The 22,500-nt window shown below is 49.0% G+C and overlaps 1 protein-coding gene across 4 annotated transcripts in view; it reads right to left on the reverse strand.

Moving 5' to 3' along the window:
- Zfyve28 (zinc finger FYVE-type containing 28) overlaps positions 1-22,500 on the reverse strand; it is a 91,843-nt gene that overhangs the window by 27,626 nt on the left and 41,717 nt on the right. For 2 of the 4 annotated variants that reach the window (XM_021162370.2, XM_029477343.1), the window contains 6 exons: positions 22,003-22,143; positions 14,430-14,567; positions 12,699-12,901; positions 11,713-11,802; positions 10,552-10,641; positions 2,760-2,861 (listed from right to left, as the gene is read on the reverse strand). In XM_021162370.2, the coding sequence (XP_021018029.1) occupies positions 2,760-2,861; positions 10,552-10,641; positions 11,713-11,802; positions 12,699-12,901; positions 14,430-14,567; positions 22,003-22,143 (764 nt within the window). Of the gene's footprint in view, positions 1-2,759; positions 2,862-6,367; positions 6,445-10,551; positions 10,642-11,712; positions 11,803-12,698; positions 12,902-14,429; positions 14,568-22,002; positions 22,144-22,500 lie in introns of those variants that run through there. The other 2 variants (XM_029477344.1, XM_029477342.1) reach the window with 2 other exon arrangements.

Here is a 22,500-nt window from a genome sequence, read left to right on the forward strand (position 1 = left end):
TGTATAGCCCTGGCTGTCCTGGAACTCACTTTGTAGACCAGGCTGGCCTCAAACTCAGAAATCCGCCTGCCTCTGCCTCCTGAGTGCTGGGATTAAAAGGCCACCACACCCAGCTCATTATTTTTCTTGCTTGCTTTCATTTCCTTTCTTCCTCCTCCTCCTTTCTCCTCTTTCTCCTCTTCTTCCTCCTCTTCCTCTTCTTCCTCCTCTTCTCCTCCTCCTCCCCCTTCTCACTGGCTGGACTTGAACTCAAATACTGGAATTATAGGTATGTGCCACCATGCTCAGGTTTTTGTTTTGTGTGTGTGTCTGTGTGTCTCTGTGTGTATGTATGTGCCTGTCCCTGTGTGTGTGTGTGTGTGTGTGTGTGTGTGTAAGAGGGGGTCTATTTTATGCTACTTTTAAAGTAATATGTTATTTTCCTCCTCTCACAGTTTTTAAAAGTCTTTGTTGTTGGTAATTTTATTATAACATGCACAGGAATGTTCTGTGCTCATCTTACTCGTGATCTGTGTCTCCTGAATATATGAATAGATTTCTCATCAGTTTTGGAAAGCCCTAGGCCATTTTCTTTGAATATTGCTTCTGCTCCATGTCTCTCTTCCCCTTCTGGGATCCCAGTGAGTTGTGTTAGACATCTGAGTGTGTTGCACAGGTCCCCCCGACTGATGCTTGGGTGTACTAGCTTCCTCACTCCTTTTGGTCTTTGGGCTCCCATTTGTGCTTCCTTTGTTGATCTAGCCTCAGGCTTGTTACTTCCATGCTCTGCTGGGTCTGATCTGCTTTTGGATCTATACACTGCTTTTTGTTTTCAGACAGCAAACATTTAGCTCTTGAAAATAATAACGGCTGCTGTTGCTCCTGCTACTACTACTACTGTTGTTGTTGTTGTTATTATTATTATCTTGGCTTTTATCAAGACAGAGTTTCTTTGTATAACTTTGGCTGTCCTAGGACTAGCTCTGTAGACCAGGCTGGTCTGAAACTCACAGACATCTGCCTGCCTCTACCTTCCAAGTGCTGGGAGTAAAAGTGTGCACCACTAACTCCCAGATAGAATAGTTTTAATTGATTCTAAATTGGTAAACTCTCCTTCCTCTTCTCCAACCCCCTCTTTATTTTATGTTCTGTAGTACAATACTGATAACTGCTCATGTCCTTGTATGTTAAATCTACCTTATGAGTCACATGTTTTTCTCTTGACTACAAATCATTTTTTTGTCGCTTCATGTTTTTCAACAGGTTTGAACTGCATGATGGACATCAGAAAACATTCTAACAGTGGAAAGTGATGCTGTGTTGTGCTAAGGGGATTCCAGTCTTTGGCTAGTGGTAGTAGGATCCATTATCACATTGGCCCAGACATCCAGCAGGCTTACTGCTACTCTGAGGCTAGTGAGCCTCCATCGTCCCATACACCAGGGTCCTCAGACTCTGTGCTCTGCCCTCTGAGCTCCAACTCAGCCTCCTCTAGTTTCCCAACCCTCCATCCCATGAACTGCCAACATTTGGCAAATATCTCCAGGGTAACAAGCAGTGAGCTTGAGGCATACATCTGTCTCCTGAGAGTCTACAGGACTGTGAGAAACCTCCCTTGCTCCTAAAGGTTTTTGGGACTCCTCCATTTGAACCCAGCAGCTGTGCTGCCTGGCTGCCCTCAGTGTTGATGAGGTCCACCGGACCACTGCACCTGAGCTCTGCAGCTCAGCCTGAACCTTGGGCAAGGAAATATTTGCCTTGAATTTTCAGATGCTCTCTGGCCCTAGCTCTCTCCTGAGCCCACAAAACTTCCTCTTATTACCCCAGCACCCGCCCCATCCTTCCTCTGAGAAACCCCTCAGCTAAGGCAGGGCTGCGCTTACCTTCCTGGCCTCAGCACTGTCTGCTGTCTCTCCTCATTTACAGTCATCCCTCACCTTGGAACCAAGAAGGGAAGGTCCTCAGCCTCCAAGGCTTAGGTTTGCATTCCACCCAGAGTGAGAGGAAAACAGCCAACAGCCATCTACTGGATAAACTGAATTGTGAAACAGACTGAGCTCCCAGTCTGCTGACTTGAAGAGGTTCTGAGACTTCAGGGCTGCCCACAGGAAAAGATCATAGGAGTCTCTTCTTAAATCTGTTCTGTATAGATATACATTCTATGTGTCTACAAAGAAACTCTGGCCTCACTAACTGTGCCTGAGGCCACCTTGTACTGAAAGGTTCTAAGGAGGCTCTGGATACTCTGCCAAATTCATAGGGTGCTACCAGGACCCACTATGTAGAGCCAAAGGAGAAAACACCAGTAAGGCACCCAGAAGATGGGTGGTCATGGCCTCCACATCATGAGGCCATCACTAGGGTATGAATCCCCATCCCACAGAGCCACTGGGCGGTCCTCTGTCCAATAAGAGAAAGGTTTGGCATCGCAGAAGGGCTCCAACACAACCTGAGGAGCCTAGCTAACCGGGACTGACACATGAGCTTCCTGAGGGGAACCTCAGAGCTTTTATGAACTGAGAGCAAGCACTGAGCCATGTGGTACACCCACGGTAGGAAGTTTATAGTTCCGCTGAGCTTGGCATTCAAGAGCTGCCAACCACTCTGAGGCCTAGGCAGAGGAGACAAAGGCAAGCCTGAGCCACTGTGGGCACAGGTATGACAGAGGAGGATGTGTGGCCAGCTCTGGTGACTCAAAGGGGGCTGAGCACATGACATCAATCTCCGCCTCCCAGCCCTCATGAGTCGGGGTGGGCTGAGCACGTGACTTCAGCCCTCACCTTATTTTCCGCAGCAACGTGTGGAAGGGCCGGAACAGCTCAGACATGTCCTCCACCTTCCGGTCCAAGTTCAGGGGTCCATCTGCATAGACCACAAGGCCACTGTAATCAAGACACACAAGCCGGTGTGGTTAGGCTCTGTAGGTCTCTGAATGAGCCCTGTGATTTCGGCTTCAGCATACACAAGAAGACTGACAGCCAGCTGGGCCCTGGGGCACTCACACTTAGCAAAGTCATAGCTTTACCCTTCACCTCCTATGAGTAAAGTTTCAACAAGTCAAGGAAAAGGTGATTACAATTACTATCCAGACTCTACCATCAAGTTTATTAGCTCTGTTCACAGCAGGATCTAACAACCATGGAGTGTATCTGTTCACTTCAGTGCTGCAGAGAGATGAGATGAACATTCATTACTGACGTCTACCTCGCTGAAACTGAGACTAGATCTGTAGAGGCTCGTGAGAAGCCTCTAAAATTGCTGCGTCAAAACCCAAGCATGAGCTAGAGACCCGTGTGTCTCTTATCACCCTTCAGGGCAGGAAACAGCCTCTTGTCTACCCACAGGCAGGACTGACCCTTCCCTGGATGCCCCCTCCGTGCACAGGCTGGAGCTTTCCTCATTGTCCCAGCCTAGCATTTAGCATCTGGCACCCAGCTCAATACCCGCTGAAGGCCAGCTCCCCTCAGGTGCCACCTCTGGGCAGCCCTGATTCTATCAGCTCATGCCCTTGCCAGCCACCTTCACTTGCCGCCTTCTGGAAGCTCCAGGGCCTACTGCCCAGCTCTGAGAGCAACTGCGTCAGCCAAGCCTCAGCTCATCTCTTTCTCAGGAGCCCACAAAACATTCATTGCTTCTGCTCCTTCATCTGAGCACAGATTAGGGCTACTGGAATTTCTGCTTGGAGAGCCCTACTTGTTTCCACCACGGTGACTTGATCTCCTTGCCAACAGAGTCCCAGTTATTGCCACTCCACAGCATCCCTGTCTGTTTGTAACAGTCTTCTTTAACAAACCCAGTTTGGTTAAAAAGTGACAAGCAGAATCAAAGGCATTCTTTTCCCTTGAAAGGTTGGGTTCCGTGTGCAAAACAATAATCCAAAGTCACAGCAGCAAGGGACTGTGTCACCTCTGGGCTCTGTGGTCCTGCCGTGCGGTGAGCTCACACTGGACAGAAGCGGGTTTGTGGTAGGGACTGTATCCTGGAAACAGGAGGCCAAACAGAGAAAGGGTGAAGACAGGGAGGCTCTGTGTGTGTGTGTGTGTGTGTGTGAGAGAGAGAGAGAGAGAGAGAGAGAGAGAGAGAGAGAGAGAGAGAGAGAGCCCAACTGCACGGGACATGGGAAGTAGGCTGGAAACAGGAGGCCAAACAGAGAAAGGGTGAAGACAGGGAGGCTGTGTGTGTGTGTGTGTGTGTGTGTGAGAGAGAGAGAGAGAGAGAGAGAGAGAGAGAGAGAGAGAGAGCCCAACTGCACGGGACATGGGAAGTAGGCTGGAGACCTGGGAAAGGGCGGTCACTATAGTCACAGGCAGAATCCCTTCTCACTTAAGGGATCTTGGCCTGTTTTCTCCTTGGGTTTCAACTGATTATGTGAGGTCCACTGCATTAAAGAGGGCAATCTGCTGAACCCAAAACTTTATTCACTTAAATGGCAACTCATCTTTGAGATGCATTTGCAACATCCAGACTGGTGTGAATGCTAACTATCTGGGTACAGTGACCATGCTGCCACACAGATTCGGTGATAACTATTCGAGATGTGGCAGCCACGTCCCAGTAGCATTCACTGAACACCGCATTCCTTCCTCCTTAAAGGAAGCTCTGGGCATCCTGGCCCAGGATCGTCTGGGCACAGACGGAAGGGTTTCTGATCTTGATTCCATTTTGCTGGCCATCAGATCTTCCTAAGTGGGCAGGGCCACCATTTTTATTTGCAGTAAGTTTTGAAACAGGCTGTGTGGATCGTTTTTTTTTTCTTTGTGCTTCTTTTTGAAGTTGTTTGTTTTCTCTGTGGGGTCCATGGAGACTCCATGAGAATTTACAGGATGGCTTTTCCATTTCTTCCATAAAAGGGGAGGGGGGCTGCAGAGATTGTGAACCCAAAGGTCATGTTGGAGAGCATCAAGAGCCTCCCAGCCCGTGAACATAGGCTATGGGCTGCCTTTCTATCTTGGTAGATTTTTTTTCCTATGTTTTTCCCCCTACAAATGGTTTGCAGTCCTCAGTAGCTATGTCTTTGACCTCCTTGGCTAAATTTATTCCTAGTCATTTTATTCTTTTGAATGCTGTTTTTTCAATCTTGTACTTAAGGCTGAGGGTATGGCTTAGTAATACAGCACTTGCCTGGCATGCTCAAAGCCCAGGGGTCATCCCCAGCACTGGAAAAACAAACAACAAACACCCAAAAACTTCATGTTTCAAATAACATTTAATTGCATTCAATGGAATATTAATCCTAAAAAAAAAAGAAAAGAATATTTTAATGTGCTGAGAGAAAATAAGCAAATTCCGTGTGGCTCTACTCACAGAAAATTCCTCATATTGTCAGATCTACATGGGAAGAAGAGCAGCGAGTGCCAGGATAGGGGACGGGATGGTGGCATTCCATCCTGACAGGGATTTTTAGGATGGAGGTGGGCAGTGTCTGACAACACTGAAGTGCTCACTCAGAAAGGGTTAAAATGGGGGCCAGCTGGCTCAGCAGGTAAAGTCACTGCTGCCAAGCCTCACAACCTGAGCTCCATGCCCAGAATACATACCATGGAAGGAGAGCTGGATCCTGCGGGCTGCCCACTGACCTACACACACACACACACATGCTCACTCATACTCACTCACACACAAACACACACATTCTCACACATACTCAGACACATGCTCACTCATACACAGACACACACACTCACACACATGCTCACACACACATACACACATGCTCACACATACACACACACATGCTCACTCATACTCACTCACACACAAACACACACATTCTCACACATACTCAGACACATGCTCACTCATACACAGACACACACTCACACATACTCACACACATGCTCACACACACATACACACATGCTCACACATACACACATGCTCACTCATACTCACTCACACACAAACACACACATTCTCACACATACTCAGACACATGCTCACTCATACACAGACACTCACACCCACACATACTCAGACACATGCTCATACACACATGCTCACACACACACATACACACATGCTCACACACACACATACACACATGCTCACTCATACACACATGCTCACACATACACACACATATGCTCACTCATACACACACACACACAAACTCAGACACATGCTCACACACATACACACACCATACATATACACTACTAATAAAAAAATTTTTTAAAGGGCTAAGATGTTGTTTTATGTTGTTTGTAGTTTATCATCATGGTAAAAACACATTTCTTTGCCTTTTGTTTACACAAGTGTTCATTTTTACAGAGGGCTAGGGCTGTAACTCAGTTGGTATGCATGGCATGCAGGTAACTATTGTGGCATGTATGAGACTCTGGTTCTAATCCCAGCAGTGCATGCCTGTGATCCCGTCACGTGGGAGGTGGAGAGAGGAAGACCTGAAGTTCGAGGTCATTCTTGGATACATAGCAAATTCCAGGTCAGCCTGAGACATGTGAGACCCTGTCTTAAATTAAAAAAAAAAAAAAAAAAAAAGTAGGCTGGAGAGGAGATGGCTCAGCAGTTAAGAGCACTTAAGGCTATTCTTCCAGAGAACCCAGGTTTACTTCCCACCCACATGGCAGCTCACACCTGCTGTAACTGCAGCTCCAGGGGACCCAACGCCCTCACACAGATATACACGCAGGCAGACAGCAGTGAATGTGAAGTAAGTAAATTACTTTTTAAAATCAATCTTGTACTGACAGCACTTGGCTATGAGTCTGTATTTATCACAGTGCGGATGTTTCCTTAACACTCGGGTTTCTCATATTTTAGTCACAGAAGTATCACAGTCAGTGCCTTAGTTTTAGATATTCATCCCCTCAAATATTTTTATTACAAGTGCTACTTTATGGGTAATCTGTATAAATATGCATCTAAGTCTTGTCAATTCAAAGTGGCAAAGTTCTACCAAAGCCCACCATGCTGCACCCTCCAGTCAGTGCCGGAGGGGAGCCTGCCTTCCTGGGGGGATACACACCCACAGCACAAACCCTATTTAGACAACTGCAGGACCGGAAATTCTACAGAAACAAAAACTAGGCTCGAGAGAGAAAGAGATAGAGAATGAATGAATGAATGAATGTACTCGGACATATGTGTGAATGTAGGTGGCACTTGTACCCACAAAGGGTAAGGGGTGTGAGGTGTCTGTGGTACTCTATTCTGAAGTTAGTGCCAACCAGTACCCAAGTTTAGCTGTGGTGAAACTATGATCTGAAAAATTCATGGAAGGGTCTGATAGTGGGAAGCTGTACTTATAGAATGTTAAAAAACCAAATAGAGCGAGTATATCATTATGTGAACCTGGAAGTAAAGAACTGAAGGCAGAACCAGAAAGAAGTGGATATGCAGTACGGATCCTTTACGGATCACTGAGGCAGAGGCCAGGCTGCGGCATCCATGTGCGTGGGCAGGTCTGTTATCTAGGAGGCGAGGTCTTGGCGAGGTATGAACAGGTACAGTGCCCTTCTTATCTGAATATTTCCAGGACCACTGCTCCCCCAGGCTAAGAGGTGCCTTTGTTCTGACAAAGAGTAGGTGGGGCGAAGGGCCAGGCTCACACAGATGGCTCTAAGCACAGAAGTGCTGGAGCCAACTACAGGGGTTGCTGTGGGGTGGAGAGGCCTTCTGGGGAGATATAGTTGATACCGACTTCATCCAGGGGAGGCCAGTGGGATCCTGGGCTGGTAGGCAATAGTGACCCTTTGACACAGGCCATATTGGTCAACGAAATGGACAGGCTGGAAAGTCACTACTGAATCTATAGGTTTTGGTTTCTTTATTCTTTTAAGGAACTGTTTTTTTTTTTTTTTAAGATAAATACATTAAAATGACATCGGAACCTAAAGGAGAGTGGCTTTCCAGACAAACCCTGCCCAGGCATGGCCTGACTTCTGGGATGGGTGCAGGGCCAGGCACACAGTGGTTACACAATATCAATACGTGCTCACCATGTGGACCGCCTCCTGGGAAGCTGCTAAGTGTGAGAATTAAGAGAGCATGGGGTTGTGAGTTGTGTGGACCTGGTGAGCACCAAGAGTGGTGGTGTGAGAGAAGCACCCACAGTGGGTCTCCCTGGGTGGATTCTACAGACACTGCACCTCTGGCTCCCTCAGATCCATACCTGGCTCTGAGGTTATGGGCCAGCTCCTGAGGACCCTCTCAGTTAACTATGCAATGTCCCCTATCTCCAGCCAAAGCTCCACGCTCTACGGGCCATGTTCCTGTGTCTGCTCTCCTTTCCCATACGCCCTGGGTGCACTCTGCCTGGTGGAGACCCCTTCAATCCTCTCAGCTCTTTTTTTAGGCCTTCCTCCCACCCTGAGGAGAAGGTGCTACATGCCTACCTCTAGGAGGAACCCCCCAGAATCAAGCCCTCACCCACAGCGGTCTTACTCTGCTCCAGGACTAGTGCTCTGGGTGGGCTACTGATCCAGCTGCTGGCAGGATGGCACCCATGATACCGGCCAGTGAGGACTAGCCACTGTTCATCAGCCACATTTGTTCAGGCACAGATGGCTGTGGAACCACTGGTAAAATGTGGAATAAACATGGAAAACAGACTTCAGAATAAAACTGAGCGTGGTGGGTAACCCTGTGATCCAGTCTTCATGGGGTAGAGGCTTGGGGTCGCCATTGGCCACATGATGAGTTCAAGGCCAGCTAGGGCTATATGAAACTGTCTTAACCCACCAACCAACAAGGAAAAGAAAACAAAACCAGATTCCAGAGTTAAATCTGGAAACAGCGCAAGCAGGGGCTGTCTGACACCTCTGTTTATTTTAAAACTAGTGTGCTGCCTGAGATAAACCTCAGGGTGCTCCCAACGGCTTCTGAATAAGCTGTTCCCCAATCCCACCTGCACTCAGCCAGGAGAGCAGGGGTCAGAGCAGGGTGGAAATGCACAATCCACTATGGCAGCCGGGTCTGTAGAGCTTCCAGGGGAGCCAGCCCTTGGATATCATAGGTGTATGCTCCTGGGTTGTGGGTTAGTGTTGGGTACTGCACTTCAAAGCACTGACAATGGTCTGTTAAGGGAGAGGTGAGATTTTCTGTGCTACAACATCCACTCTCAGAGATGCATTGCTCGTTGGGATAAGGGTCAGTGCCTGTTCTTAAACACTCTAAGACCTTTGCTGGTCAGCACTAACAAGATGGACATTGCAAAGAACTCTCTGTTTTGTTTTTCAAAGACGAGAGGTGAGGACCAAACCAATGCGCCACTTCCTCTTAATGAACCAGAGACAGCTGTGAGCCAGCACCGGCCCACAGGTCCACCTGGAAACAGTCACTCCTGCACACTTTATGTGCGCTATCGGGGACGTCCAGTCCTCCAGCTCAACATGCTCAGAAGACAGGATATTCCCAGATTCTGCTGACTAAGGGTATTTTAAAGTGGCATCCCTGGGCTGTGATGGTGACCCTTTGGATATGCTGAAGAGAAGGAAGAGACACTGTAAGGACAGGGGGACTGTATAAGGAAGGGACTGAGTGGGAATGAGCTATTAGGGGGTTCTGTAAACACCAGACAGTGCTCAAACATAATCCTGAAGGCCTTCTCTGAAGACATCTAAGCCATTGAGCCAGCTCCTGGCAGGGAGTATCTGGACTGGCACCAGCCCCTGCTCTGCTTCTCCCAATACCTACCCCAGTGCTTGCCTATACAACAGAGGAAAGTGACCCCATTTTTGCAGGCCCAGAACATTGGCTGTTCTGAACCACCACCTTTCCACCCCTGTGTTTCCACCTCCCATGGGAGGCTGCTATGTGTCTATGCTCTAGATTCCCTGAGGTCCTGCTGTGAAACCTCTCCATGGCCTAGACTTAGATGCAGCCTGGCCTCTGTTCCCTCTCCTTCTCCTACAGGGCTCTCCGTCCTCACTCTTATCTTAGCTATGCTCCCGCATACCAGTCCATCTCCCAGTCTTCATACCCAGCCAACCATCACCAAGCCCCGCCAACCCCGTGAACACCCAGATGGAGCTCCAACTTGGGCTTTGCTCTTAGTCCCAGATACTCAGAATTCCTAGCAAGTGATTGAACACAGTCTTTGAGGTACGGAAGACCCCAGATCCTACATTCTATCTTGACATCTTGAACCCTACAAGACTCTCAAGTCTGACCAGTGAGTTCCTTATTCTCCCCACATATGTCCTACCTTGCTAGTGGGAAAGGGTCCCCTTGGTGGGCCCAGGCACAAGTTAGACCACAGCTCACCTGAACTAATGGGCTCCATCTTCCTACAGACCAGAAGCCACTCACACAAACCGTATTCTCCTTTGGGAACCAGAGCCCCTTGTCTTCTTTAAGCCCTGTACTGTATACCCAAGAGACTGCACTGTGTGTGTGTGTCCATCTCATCGTTCCAGCACGGGGCAGCAGGACTCACTGACTCAGTCTGCAATATGAGTGCCACCCTCCCCAACTGGGAAAGCAGGAAGTTCTCTGAATACTTGGCTCCTCTCTGTTGAGGAAGCCAGACTGTGCACTGCTGGGAGTTAACCACTGCAGAGTCTGCAGTGTGTGAGGACCATCACCAGGACCCAGGAAGCAGGGGACACTCACCACACAATGGCCAGCCGAGGAATGGTGAACATGAGGGCGGGTTCGTAGTCGTCGATCATGTCCTGGGTCAGATACCCAAAATCCAAGGCTCTGGCAGAAGGGAAGGGAGTGAGAGGGTATCCCTGGGTAGACTCCAAGTATGGGGGTGGGGGGAGCAGAGTACCCAATCCTCTCTAGGATTCACACCCAGGGGACAGGTGAGGAAGGTGACCTGTGCCACCTCAGTTACACACAGAAGACAAGGCATGCTCTGCTTGGAAAGCCCCAGGCAAGTAGCCACAGCTCAGTCTGATTTCCTCTTGTTCCAATTCTGTCACACTAAGGAATGGAAGGGCAATGGGGTGTGGGAATCTGTGGGAAGATAGCTGTCATTCTGTCAGGTGTCTGCCATTACCAGTACTTTGCCTAACCTGGAAGCCAAGACAACTCAAGGGCCAAGCATAAACATGAGGCAAGAATATTCCCCAATCTAGCACCTCCTCTGAAATCTAGGTTAGTTCCCTTCCCCCACCGTAAGCAGGTGGCTTTCCCAATACAACAAACACCCTAGAAGCAGGTGCTGAGCCATCAGGACTTCAAAGCAAAATGTACTTTCAGCCACCTTGTTTTCTGGCAATTTGAAACACTTCTGAAGGCATAAACGGCGAACGATCTGCCTCTTAAAAAATAACAACGTATGGTGTGACTTAATCAGTTTCAAAATAAGCACCACGGTTGAAAATCTCTGTAAATCTTGGCCCCAGACTATTTGGAGAATCTGCCAAACAAGGCCTCAGGGCTGCAGTCATAACCCACCTGTGGTGAACAGGCCTGAGCCCTCACAGGCCCACAGAGGCTCTAAGGTGGGCAGCAGACAAGTAGGGAAGTGGGGGGATAAGAAAGTAGAGAAGTGAGGGAGGCAGGGGGCAAGAGAAGTAGGGGACAGGGGAGGGGAGGGGCTAGACAGCAGCTGCCTACTAAGGCACACACTTCTGTCCCGTCTGTCACATGACTCCACTGACCTGTGGGCACCTGCCGTGTGAACCAGAGCAGAGGGAACCTGGGGTGTGAGTGCGTGTGGGCTCTGCCTCCTGTGCACCAGTAGGCATGAGAAGCAGCAGGCAGCTGTCTTCCCACCTGGGCATCCCTGACAAGATGCCACCCTGAGCAGCCTGCCCTTACCTCTCCACTGTCTCACAGAACAGCACGATGACCTCCTGTTGCACATAGTACTCCCTGGGGGACTTCACTGGCACCATGGCTGAGACATAGCTGCAAGGCAGAGGCGTCAGACCTTCATTCCCCAGCTTCCCAGGCCGCCCCCAAACAAGAACATGAAGTTAAAACCCCAGCCCTCAATACCACCACCGCCCGTGCCACTGGTTTCATAAATACACAGCTCCCAGCTTTACAGGGACCACTTAAACCAGAGCCGCCAGTCCTCCCCTGCTCAGCACTGACTGCCATGGAACCACCACACCCACTGAAGTGACTGTTCCCACCTCAGCCTCAGCTGTGAGCCAGCAGTGCATTGGTCTATATGGACCCATGATGGGGAGCAGGCTCCTGGGAGACCCCTTTCCCATGGAGTACAAACTTGGGCCCTGCGTACCTCAGCTGCCTAGGAGTGGCCCCAGATATACACAGGGCTGAAAGGGTGCTGGCTGAACAGCTGGGGTGTTGTTTACATGATGTTTTTCAGCTTGTTTACCTGATCCCAGCAAGAACATTTTCATGCCTTCTAAATTAGGAACTCTAGTTCTTTTCCTTGCTATGAGACACATGGAAATCACCCTCATCGTCTGCACTCGGACTTCTGAGAGATTACTTCCTTCTAGAGGCCAGTCATGGTATCCTATAATCAGCAAGCATGGATTTCCTGTCTGCTGGCACATAAAGCACAGCGGGCCTCTCTGGTGAGCCTGTCCTGAGCCCTGTCCCCCAGGGGCTGTGACTGCCAGAGCCCTGCTGTACTCTAAACCCTCTGTTTTCCCTCCTCCTTTGAAGGTTCCCTTACACACACCCACATAGATCCACCCAACTCCTCCCTCAACATCTTCTACATGGAAACATCAAGAAGTGGCCCCAAAGAGCTGGAACCCCAAAATGATAAGCAAAAGCCATTCTTCCAAATGTCTAAAGCATAGGCACAGGGCTATCAAGGTCACCTCAGTTCAAACTCAGCAAACAGGACATCAAAGCGCCTCAGCGCCTCCCGCATCTTCTCTGTGTAAGTGTTGAGGTCTCGGAGTGCCTGGTCACGGAGAGTGCCCCGCACGTCCTCCAGGCTTCGTGTCAGCTCCTTGGCCAGTGGCCGCATGGCCATGCTCTCCAGCTCCCGATTCATGATGATGGAGCCAGCTGCCAGGCACTGTGGGCAGGGGAGTGGGCTTCAGAGTCCACTAAGAGGGGCTCTTAGCAGTTGCAGGTCCTCAGAAGGACCCTGACTCTGTACCCATCATGGCCTCAGTGCTCAGTGTGGGACTCAATACAGAGGGACCCAGTAATGTGACTCTCGTTGCCTCCTGGTCCAGGGTGGCTGCTGGGAGGGAGCCAAGAGCATCTAAAAACCACACTCAGGGTTGTGTCCTGGAGCAGGACAGCAGCAAGGGTCCAGCCACCCTGTAGGCCATGACCTTTCTGGGAAGTCATAGGTGCTGCGTGCTCCCACGCAAGAGTGCAAGCACACACACACACATATAAAGTTAACAGGAACATGATCTCCCTGACATACTTAAGAAGCATCCTACAACTGGTTGGTGAAGAGGCCTCCATGCACCCTCAAACCCCCCACATCTGTGAAAGACCCCAGCCTGTGCTCAGAAACATAGGTGTTTGCCTGCTACTCTCAAGGTGGGGACCAAGGAATATGGGCAGCTCCCAGTTGGCTTCTTCCAGTATAAATGCTCAGTCCACTAGCTAGCCTTCACCAGCTTAGGGCAAGAACCAATCCGCCAGCCAATCCTGTTAGCATCAATCAGGACCAGAAGCAATTTCCTGTCAGCTGAGGGAAGGGGGTCACTGACTTCCCAGGTGTATCCTGAAGGGGAGCGCTGAACTCCAGGTGCCACCCCCAGCAGCACTCCCCACACACACACCAGTTAACTAACTGAGCCGGGCCTGTCTCCTTCCAAGATCCTCACAGGAGCCTCTGCCCTGGGCCACACTATAACAGTGACTACTGAGGCTTGAAGAGGCTGTGGCTGCCAGACCAATCAGAACCTCAGGGAAGAGCCAGTGAGATGGTTCCTATGAGAGGCGTGGGAAGGATGTGGAGAGGTGAGATAAAATGAAGCACGGGGCAGGGAAGGGCCACAGTTGCATGGGGAGGGATGTAAGGGAGGACAGCACAGAGGGATGACGGCTGGCAGGCCGCAGTCAGAGCCCTGAACCTCCAGTGCTTTGAGAACACAGTCAAGGGAGATACACTGGGACTTCACTTTGTTGAGGGGTACAGGAAGTTCCCAGACAGGGAGGACAGTGGTCCTACTACCTCCTGGGGAAGCCATTTTCCTGTGTCACTGAAGATAAGCTAAAGTGAGATGTGGTAGGGTAGTGAGATGTGGTAGGCCCCCTGAAGGCTGTCATGGCAGTGGAAGGGGGAGAACTATGCTCACACTGGAATCTGAGGAGCAGAGTCAGGATCCTGGATGCTTGAGGACCCAAGAGTCTAACAATCACATGAGAAACTTCATCTGCCCCAGCGTTGGTGGGGAGCACAGGGTTATGGCTCCCCATGATATTCCTAGGGCTGGTGGCCAAGGAAGCTCAGATCATGCCCTCTGGGGAGACAAAGGGAGGACAGGTCCCCTAGAGGAGACTTCACGTGGCTTCATGTGGACATGGCTGGAAAAGGATGTTCAATTTTAGGGCCCAGAATCCCAGCAGCTGCCCCCTACCTCAGCCCCGAACCACAGCTGGCCAGCCAAGTTGTCATGCCGGATCTCCTCTGGAAACTTGACGCAGAAATCCCGAGGGGCACGGTCCTGAGGGATACACTCCTCCATGATCTGATTAATGATGTTTAACACATTGTCCTGAAACAGAAAGAAAGACTGCTCACCCAAACTACAGAAGTGATCTAGCAGCACATCCTGCCTCGCCCCCTCCTGCGACAGCACCCCCTAGTGGCCTGTTGCTGGCACACAGGCCTGGGACTGAGCCCATTTGATGGCTGAGGAATAGATATCCCATCACTCTTTGTAACAATTGAACCATCTTCCTAGAAAAAAAAAAGGTCTTCAACTTCCCTCCTTGCCTGTCCCTCTAAATGCCTGGAGCCATGGCTACCCCGGGTGCCTCTGAACACCCACCCATACAAGTTCTCTTGGACACTAGGTCAGTGGGCTCCTATAAAATCTTGACTTTGGGGACTGGGGAGACAGCTGAGCACATACAATGCTTGCTGTGCAAATATGAGGACCTGAGTTTGGGTCCCCAGCACCTACTCTTTTTTTTAATTAATTAATTTATTTATTATATGTAAGTACACTGTAGCTGTCTTCAGACACACCAGAAGAGGGAGTCAGATCTCGTTACAGATGGTTGTAAGCCACCATGTGGTTGCTGGGATTTGAACTCTGGACCTTCAGAAGAGCAGTTGGGTGCTCTTACCCACTGAGCCATCTCACCAGCCTCCCCAGCACCAACTCTTAAAAGTAGGGTACAGGAGCTCATCTGTAACCCTAGCACAAGGAGCTGGGGAGGAGACAGGACAGCCCTGGGGACTTGCTGGCTCCAGTTTCAGTAGAGACCCTGTCACACATACCTGCCACATGCACACTCACAGGCACATGCACACGTACATGACTTTCGCTGTCCATTTCTTCATCACTATTATTCCCATAACAAGCGTACGTTATCCTTCATGTGTCCATTTCCTTCCAGGCAGAGACAGTGCTGAGGGCTAACGTGTGAAGCCAGCCCTTTCACTATGTGAGAATCTCCTCAGAGTGGCAATGTCAGTTTTTACAACAGAGTTAACATCAAGTATGAGTAAAAGGGTCCCCAAGCACCAATGACAACCAGCTGGGGACCCTTGGCCTGTCTGAACCTCGGTTTTATCACAGGGGCACAAACACACACCTTAGGACCGCATAAGGAAAGTCTGTTGGGTCAGCACTTTCAGACCCTACTCCTTCACCAAGCAGTGACCCTCCTACCTGCTCTGGGACCAGCAGATAGAACAGGAAAGTCCCCGCCTGCCAATACAAGGGCAGCTCCACCTCTACCCCAAAGGCTGTGCAAACCATGGCAGGACACCCGACTTTTCTGATTCTCAGCAGCAAATTGGAGAGCACAGTACATAGTAGCCTGGAGGCTACACAAGCTAACGTCTGTAAAACCTGGGGACCTGCCATGCTCAGCTACTTGTTTGTTTTATTTGACACAACCTCTCATTTTGTAGCCTGGGGAGGGGCAGGGACTTGTAGGAATCCTATGTCTGCTTCCCAAGTATATCACCACACCCACTGCACTGTGTGTGTGTGTGTGTGTGTGTGTATGTGTGTGTGCGTGTACATACGAGTGTGTGACTTAAATGTGTGTACACCCGTCTGCACACACAGAGAGGCCAGAGGAGAATGTTGGGTGTCCCACTATCAATCTCTGAGTTCTCTTGCAAAAGGGTCGCTCCCTGAACCTCTAGCTGGGCTGACCATCTAGCATGTCCTGGAGAGCCTCTATTCCCCACATCGCTTACAGCACTGGTAATCGCTTACAGACATACACGGATACAGCTCAGCCAGCTTTTTATACGATAGTTGAGAATTTGAACACAGACCTTCATATTTGTATAGCAAACACTCCTACCCACTGAGCCATCTCCTCAGCCCTTGACTGGGAATTCTGAACCCAGCCAAGGTGGAGTTGCCAGAACTAAAATTTGCTCTGCACCAAGTAGCAGAGGAAAACAATGGCTCTCAGGCATGGACTTCGCATGTCAGATGAGAATGGGCATTGGCTCTGAGATGGAAGGAAACCAGGCATGCCCTGTACAGCATGGGGATGTGGCACCCAGTGGGACCAAGGCAGCTGGACTCCAGGGACAGCAGCAGAGAACATGTAACAAGGGCCCTGAGGATGGAGACAGGACGTACCCCTCTTGGATTCAGCAGGAACCAGACAAAACAAGATTGTGAGCAGTCAAGACACTCACGGGGCCCGCAGGGTAAGATCCTCCACATCTCAGAGCAACTAGGAGTAACCTATATCTCATCACGGTGAGTAGAGGTCGGCTTGGACCAGCACAGTTCTGATCAGCCTAAGCCCTTAAAACACAAGAGGTACCTCCTGAGTGGCTGAATGGGAGACCTCCCACTGGGCCCCCACACACATGGGAGTAGGTCATTAGGGACAGGTGTGTTCTCTCTCTAGATATACACTGTCAGATAAAGAGTCCCATGGAAGAGAAAATCAGCAAAGTTCAGTAGAGATGATGAATAAAACTGACAAGGTTCTACCAACATAGTCAAGGCGACACAACTTACGCCAGCAGAGAAGGCATCACTCATCATCCTACAGATATTAAAAAACGAACAATCCACGCCGACAACTTGGACAGAATTTCTTTTCTTCTTTTTTTTTGTTTTTTCAAGACAGGGTTTCTCTGTGTAGCCCTGGCTGTCCTGGAACTCACTTTGTAGACCAGGCTGGCCTCGAACTCAGAAATCCGCCTGCCTCTGCCTCCCGAGTGCTGTGATTAAAGGCGTGCCCGGCGAATTTCTTGAACTATACAAACTACCCAAACTCTTCCAGAAGACTTTGAAAGCCTGAAAAGCCTCGTACATATTCAATAAAATGAAGCCGAAGTTAAAAATATTCCCACAGAGAAGCCTCAAGGCTCAAACAGAAAAATAACACCAATTTGACACAAACTCACAACCCCCTCCTTGCAAAAATGCAGAAGTGAGAATCTCTCCAAAACACTGTATAGTGTGCACGATATCCTGATACCAAAACAGGGCTGGATGAGTAATCTTCATGAATATAGATGCAGAACTTCTGTTGTTTTAAATTCACATTTTGAGGCAGAAACGTATATACCAGACTGGCCTCAAACTTACTGTGCAGCCGTGGTTGGTCTTAAACTCCTAATCTTTCTTTGCCTCTCAAGTGCTGGGTTACAGGTATGTGACAGCACACATAACTATTACATATAAAAAGTCTTAAAGCAACTTGAGGAGATTAAAATAATTCAAAAAAGGGCATTGTTCCATGAGAGTAGAAAGAGAAGCTCGATTCTGCACATCTTAATAGCATGTCTGACCGATTCTGCTTTGTTTCTCTATTTGTGGCTGGTCACAGGCATTGAACCCATGGCCTTACACACAATAAACAAGAGTTCTTATCATGGGGTTATATACCAGACATTCTACAGTTTTAAAAGTCTACTTTGGTTAAGAGTATGGTCAAATGCTGTCTTATCTTTCTGGCTTATGTGTGATGCTGGCTTGGTTTCTCCACTCTCTTTCTGCTGGGGTGTTAGCTTTCTTATAGGCAGCTTTCAATGGCACTGAGTTTTTGCTAGAATATATGTAATGATGCAATGTAGGAGTCACCTTCTGGAAGATACACAACTAGCAGGACCAGGTGAGTCCAAGATTCCTTCCAAAGCTACGTAATTGTAACCCTAAATATAGAAATGATGTGAAGCCCGAGTGTGTATACTGGCACGGTATTCAAACTTTCAGCAGTTTGACACAGCTTACACTTATGTGATGCCCTGATTATTGTCAGAAAGCGAGTAAATAAATAAAGGACATCATTAAAGAAGAAACCCTCCAGGCATGGTGGTGGGCAACTATACTTAGGAGGCTAGAACAAGAAGATTATGAGTTCAAGCCCAACCTGACTAAGCAAGACCCTATCTAAAAACAAAAAAAAAAACAAACAAAAAACAAAATACCTTAGAGGGAGGGGGAGGAAAGAGGGGACAGAAGGAAGAAGAGAAAGGGACAGTATTTTAGGTCAGCCACTCATATAATTGAATGTGTTGATATGTGCTAGGTACTGGGGGTGACCTAGTGGATGTTATAGACAGAGCCCTGTCCTCACAGCACCTGCATGCAGCAGGGAGGGCAACAGAGAGAATAATAACAGTATTTTACATGAAAGTATTCCATATCACTTACCATAAGAAGAAACTTGATTATCCCAATAGTCACAAAGAAAGTATTGACAAAACTCCAGCACCCATTCCTGATAAGAGCCCTCAGCAAGATATAAAATAGAAGGCAACTTCCTAAGAATGATAAAGGGAGTCTGCAGAAATCCTACAGCTAGCATGCTTGACAATAAAAGACAGACAGCTGCCTCTCCCAAGGTAAGAACAAGTCTACTCACCACATATGCCAAGCACTGACTAGGAAAGCCAGTCAGGTTCTCAGGAACCAGAGCACGGCACACAACACAAAACCAAGACAGCCAGGGAATCGAGAAAGAGTCCAAGGCTGGAGCTGTAGAGATGGTTCTGAGGTTCAGAGTGCATAGTGCTCTTACAGAGAACCCTCATGAGGCAGCTCACAGTTGTCTGTAACTCTAACTCCAGGGGGATCGGGTATCCCCTCTTTTAGCCTCCACAGGCACCTGTACTCATGTGCACTACACATGCATAGACACAATTAATTAAAAATAAATCTTTTTTAAAAGAAGCACAAAACTTTAATTGCAGGAATCATTTATAGAAAAAAAAAAAAGTCTAGTAGTCTCTAAAAGAACGATGTCAAAGCCAGTGAGTGAGTTAGAAAGTGATCCATGAAATACATTTAGGGACCAGGCATAGTCAAGCTACTTGCTAAGGCAGAAATATCACTGAATCTCAAAAGTTCAAGGCCAGCTTAAGCAACATACAGAGACTCCCACCTCAAAAATATGTGTGTTCTTCTCTCATCTTCTTTCTTACTTTCTTTCTTTCTCTCTCTCTTTTTTTTAAGATTTATTTATTTTATGTTTGTGAGTACACTGTAGCTGTCTTCAGACACACCAGAAGAGGGCATCTGGTTCCATTACAGATGGTTGTGAGCCACCATGTGTGTTGTTGCTGGGAATCGAACTCAGGACCTCTGGAAGAGCAATCAATGCTCTTAACCACTGAGCCATCTCTCTGGCCCTTCTTTCATTTTCTTGACGTACAATTCCTAAACTCCTTGAAATCTCTGAGGTAATTAATAGATCTTACATTAGAGAAGTTGCAGGTAACCAGGCTTTGAGTAGCTTCAGGGCGGGGCTGCCCATTACAGGACACAGACCTAGATTTTCAATTTTAGCTGTCAAACTCTGAGGGGAAGAGGGGGTATTAACCACACCTGTGCATGAAGCCTCCATAAACAAAGGACCTGCAGGGTCCAGAGGGCTTCTAGGTTGGCAAGCTGATCGGTAATCTAAGATGGAGCAGCTTCCAACTCCACAGAGACAGGAATGTCCTGCTCAGGCAATGTCCAGATATCACCCTGAGTGCTCTTCACTCATGTGTATATGTGCACACATGTCATACCACAAATATGACGTGTAAAGGAAGCACTCTCCTCAATTCTGACAGGAAGCAAAGGAAGCCCTGGGCTGAGGGCACCCATATGGCATGGGGGAAATCTTATGTTTCTACTGTCAGAAGTGGTGAGGGACCGTGTAAGAATGGAGGGCAGGGAGAACAGTGCAGTGTGACCTGAGGCCTTACCGAGGGACAGCAGATCACAAGGCCTCAGGTCACAAGATGAGTTTATAGCTGTCCCTTATCTTTCTACAGAGTAGCACCAAGCACTCAGAGACTAATCTTGAAAAAGCAATGCCAGGCAGAACATCAGGAAGAGACATGAAATTCTTGGTTCATGAGCAAAACTTGCATGGGGTGCCAAGGATGAAAACTGGAGTCCAGCTGTGTATGCTGAGCCTGGGCCATCCATCAGGTCCCAATCTGGCTGGCAAGCACTGTCTGGATCGGGGCAGGGGAGAAACTGAGTCAACACAGACAGCATGAACATGGAGAAGCCGAAAGGAGCAAAGAGCTGAATCCCAGGCCTAAGAGGCTGGAGAGTGTGGAAGAAGTGACAGCAGGTGAGAGCAGACAGGGGACAGGGTCCTATGAGTCAAGTGACAAGGAAGAGCCCTGATAGGTGTGCACAATTTCCTGTCCCCATGTTCCCTCCCAGCCCTCAAAACAAGGAAAGAATGTGTGTCCTTAGGACACAGCCTGGACCTAAGTGTTCCCCCCAGACCCTTCTCACAGTACAAGATTCACTGTGATGAGCCCTGACCCTTGACCTAAGAAGGGACTACCAGCTTGATAGCCCTTTCCCCAACCTACCTAAAATAATACTTTGTTGCTGACACCAATGAACACCTAGCTCAGAGTGAGACATTAAACTGGCCACAGCCATGTCCCAAGTGACTACAGCTGTCCTGCCTCCCAACAGACAGGAACAAGGGAGAAAGGACCTTTCAGTCCCTCTGAGCATCTCTCCTGTGGAGCTTCTCACCTCTGCAGCCCTCACAGGAACTGCTCCTAACACAAGCTCCTGGAATCAGGGAGGCCGGCCCTGGAGGAGCCTAGGGCATCTATTGGAACATCCAAACAGACATATGGTGGGTGAAGGCTGTGTTGAACAGCTCAGAGTGAAAGAGCACAAAGAAAGAAGGAGCAGATTATGACCCTCAGACAGAAGAGCCCTTACACTGGAGCTCCAAGGGAACAGGCCATACACAAGAACAAGAGGAGGAAATGATGCCCTAGAAGCAGCCTGGAGTGTGTTCAGCTTGGCTACTTTGTAGAGATCAGATGCAGCAAGGCTTTGGGGACCAGAGTGACAACTATGGGCTGGCTCTCTGTCAGGTGAGCATGCACCAGCCCACCTCCCAGAATAGAGGACCCAGGAAGAACTTGAAGGCAAAATACACAAAGCAAGTTCCTGAACTTTCGAAAGACCGTGCTTGTCACTTGACAAAACTTTGTTCCTGCTGGAAATGCCTTGTGAACGTTTCGTGCACTGGAAGAAAATGCTGCTGGCGAGGTATTTTTAGTAGCAGCTTCCAGAGCTGCCTCTGAATTATGCAGCAAAAGCTCACAGCACCGTGAGTCAGCAGCCAAGTGCAGTGACATCCCCCACTGCTAACTCTGCACACATTACCCAGAGCAGCCAGAGCAGGGACCTCCCTTCCCAAGCCAGCTGCTCTCCACTAACTCCGGTCTCAGCTTCTGCTCTTCCCACATGTCCTATGCAGTTAGCACTTGCAACCTAGCTCCCTATCCCACATGACCCTGCCCTGCCCAAGACCACTCTCCTCTTGGGTCTAATTTCTTCATTATTTCCAGGGTCCCAATTACATCTCTACAGGGTGGGAGCCGGTGGCAAAGTCACATGCTTACCAGGACAGGTCACAGCATCCATCCTTGGTTACAGAAACTTACCCAAGCAAGAATTTGCCCCTACTAACTCCCCAAGTGGACACATACCCCGATGCCCCCACCGTCCCACTCACCTGACAGGAGCGGAACTGGCTGACAAGCAGTGTGCACCTCTGGGGCTCCTTCCGCCCATCCAGGCTGTCCAGCTCTGCAGCCACCTGGTTCAGCTCCTCATCAGCATAGTAGAACTGGGCCAGCAGTTGTGGGTCTGACCTCTGCAGGAGAGAGAGGTGCCAGGAACATGAGGAGGTGGTAACTGCTGGAGGAGATGCATAGCTGATGGCCTTGTTCCTACAGGGCAGCCTGCCCCTGTGATGACCCCTAGGGCTAAGCCTGGGGCTAACCTGGACTCTCCTACCCCAAGCAGAAGCTAACTCATCAAATTTCTCCATAAGAACCTTTAGGCAGACAACTAGAGCAAAAGCCAGGCTGTTGAGGTCATGCCCACTTAGTTCATCCTACGTCAAGTTCCTCATTATAATCCCAGAAAAGGGGAAGAGAGAGGACCAGGGCCCTGGGATAATGGAAAACCTCTTAGGGGAAATAAAAATTATATAAACAAGGCCTAGTGA

This window comes from Mus caroli, chromosome 5, assembly GCF_900094665.2.
Source record: "Mus caroli chromosome 5, CAROLI_EIJ_v1.1, whole genome shotgun sequence".
NCBI lineage: Eukaryota > Metazoa > Chordata > Mammalia > Rodentia > Muridae > Mus > Mus caroli.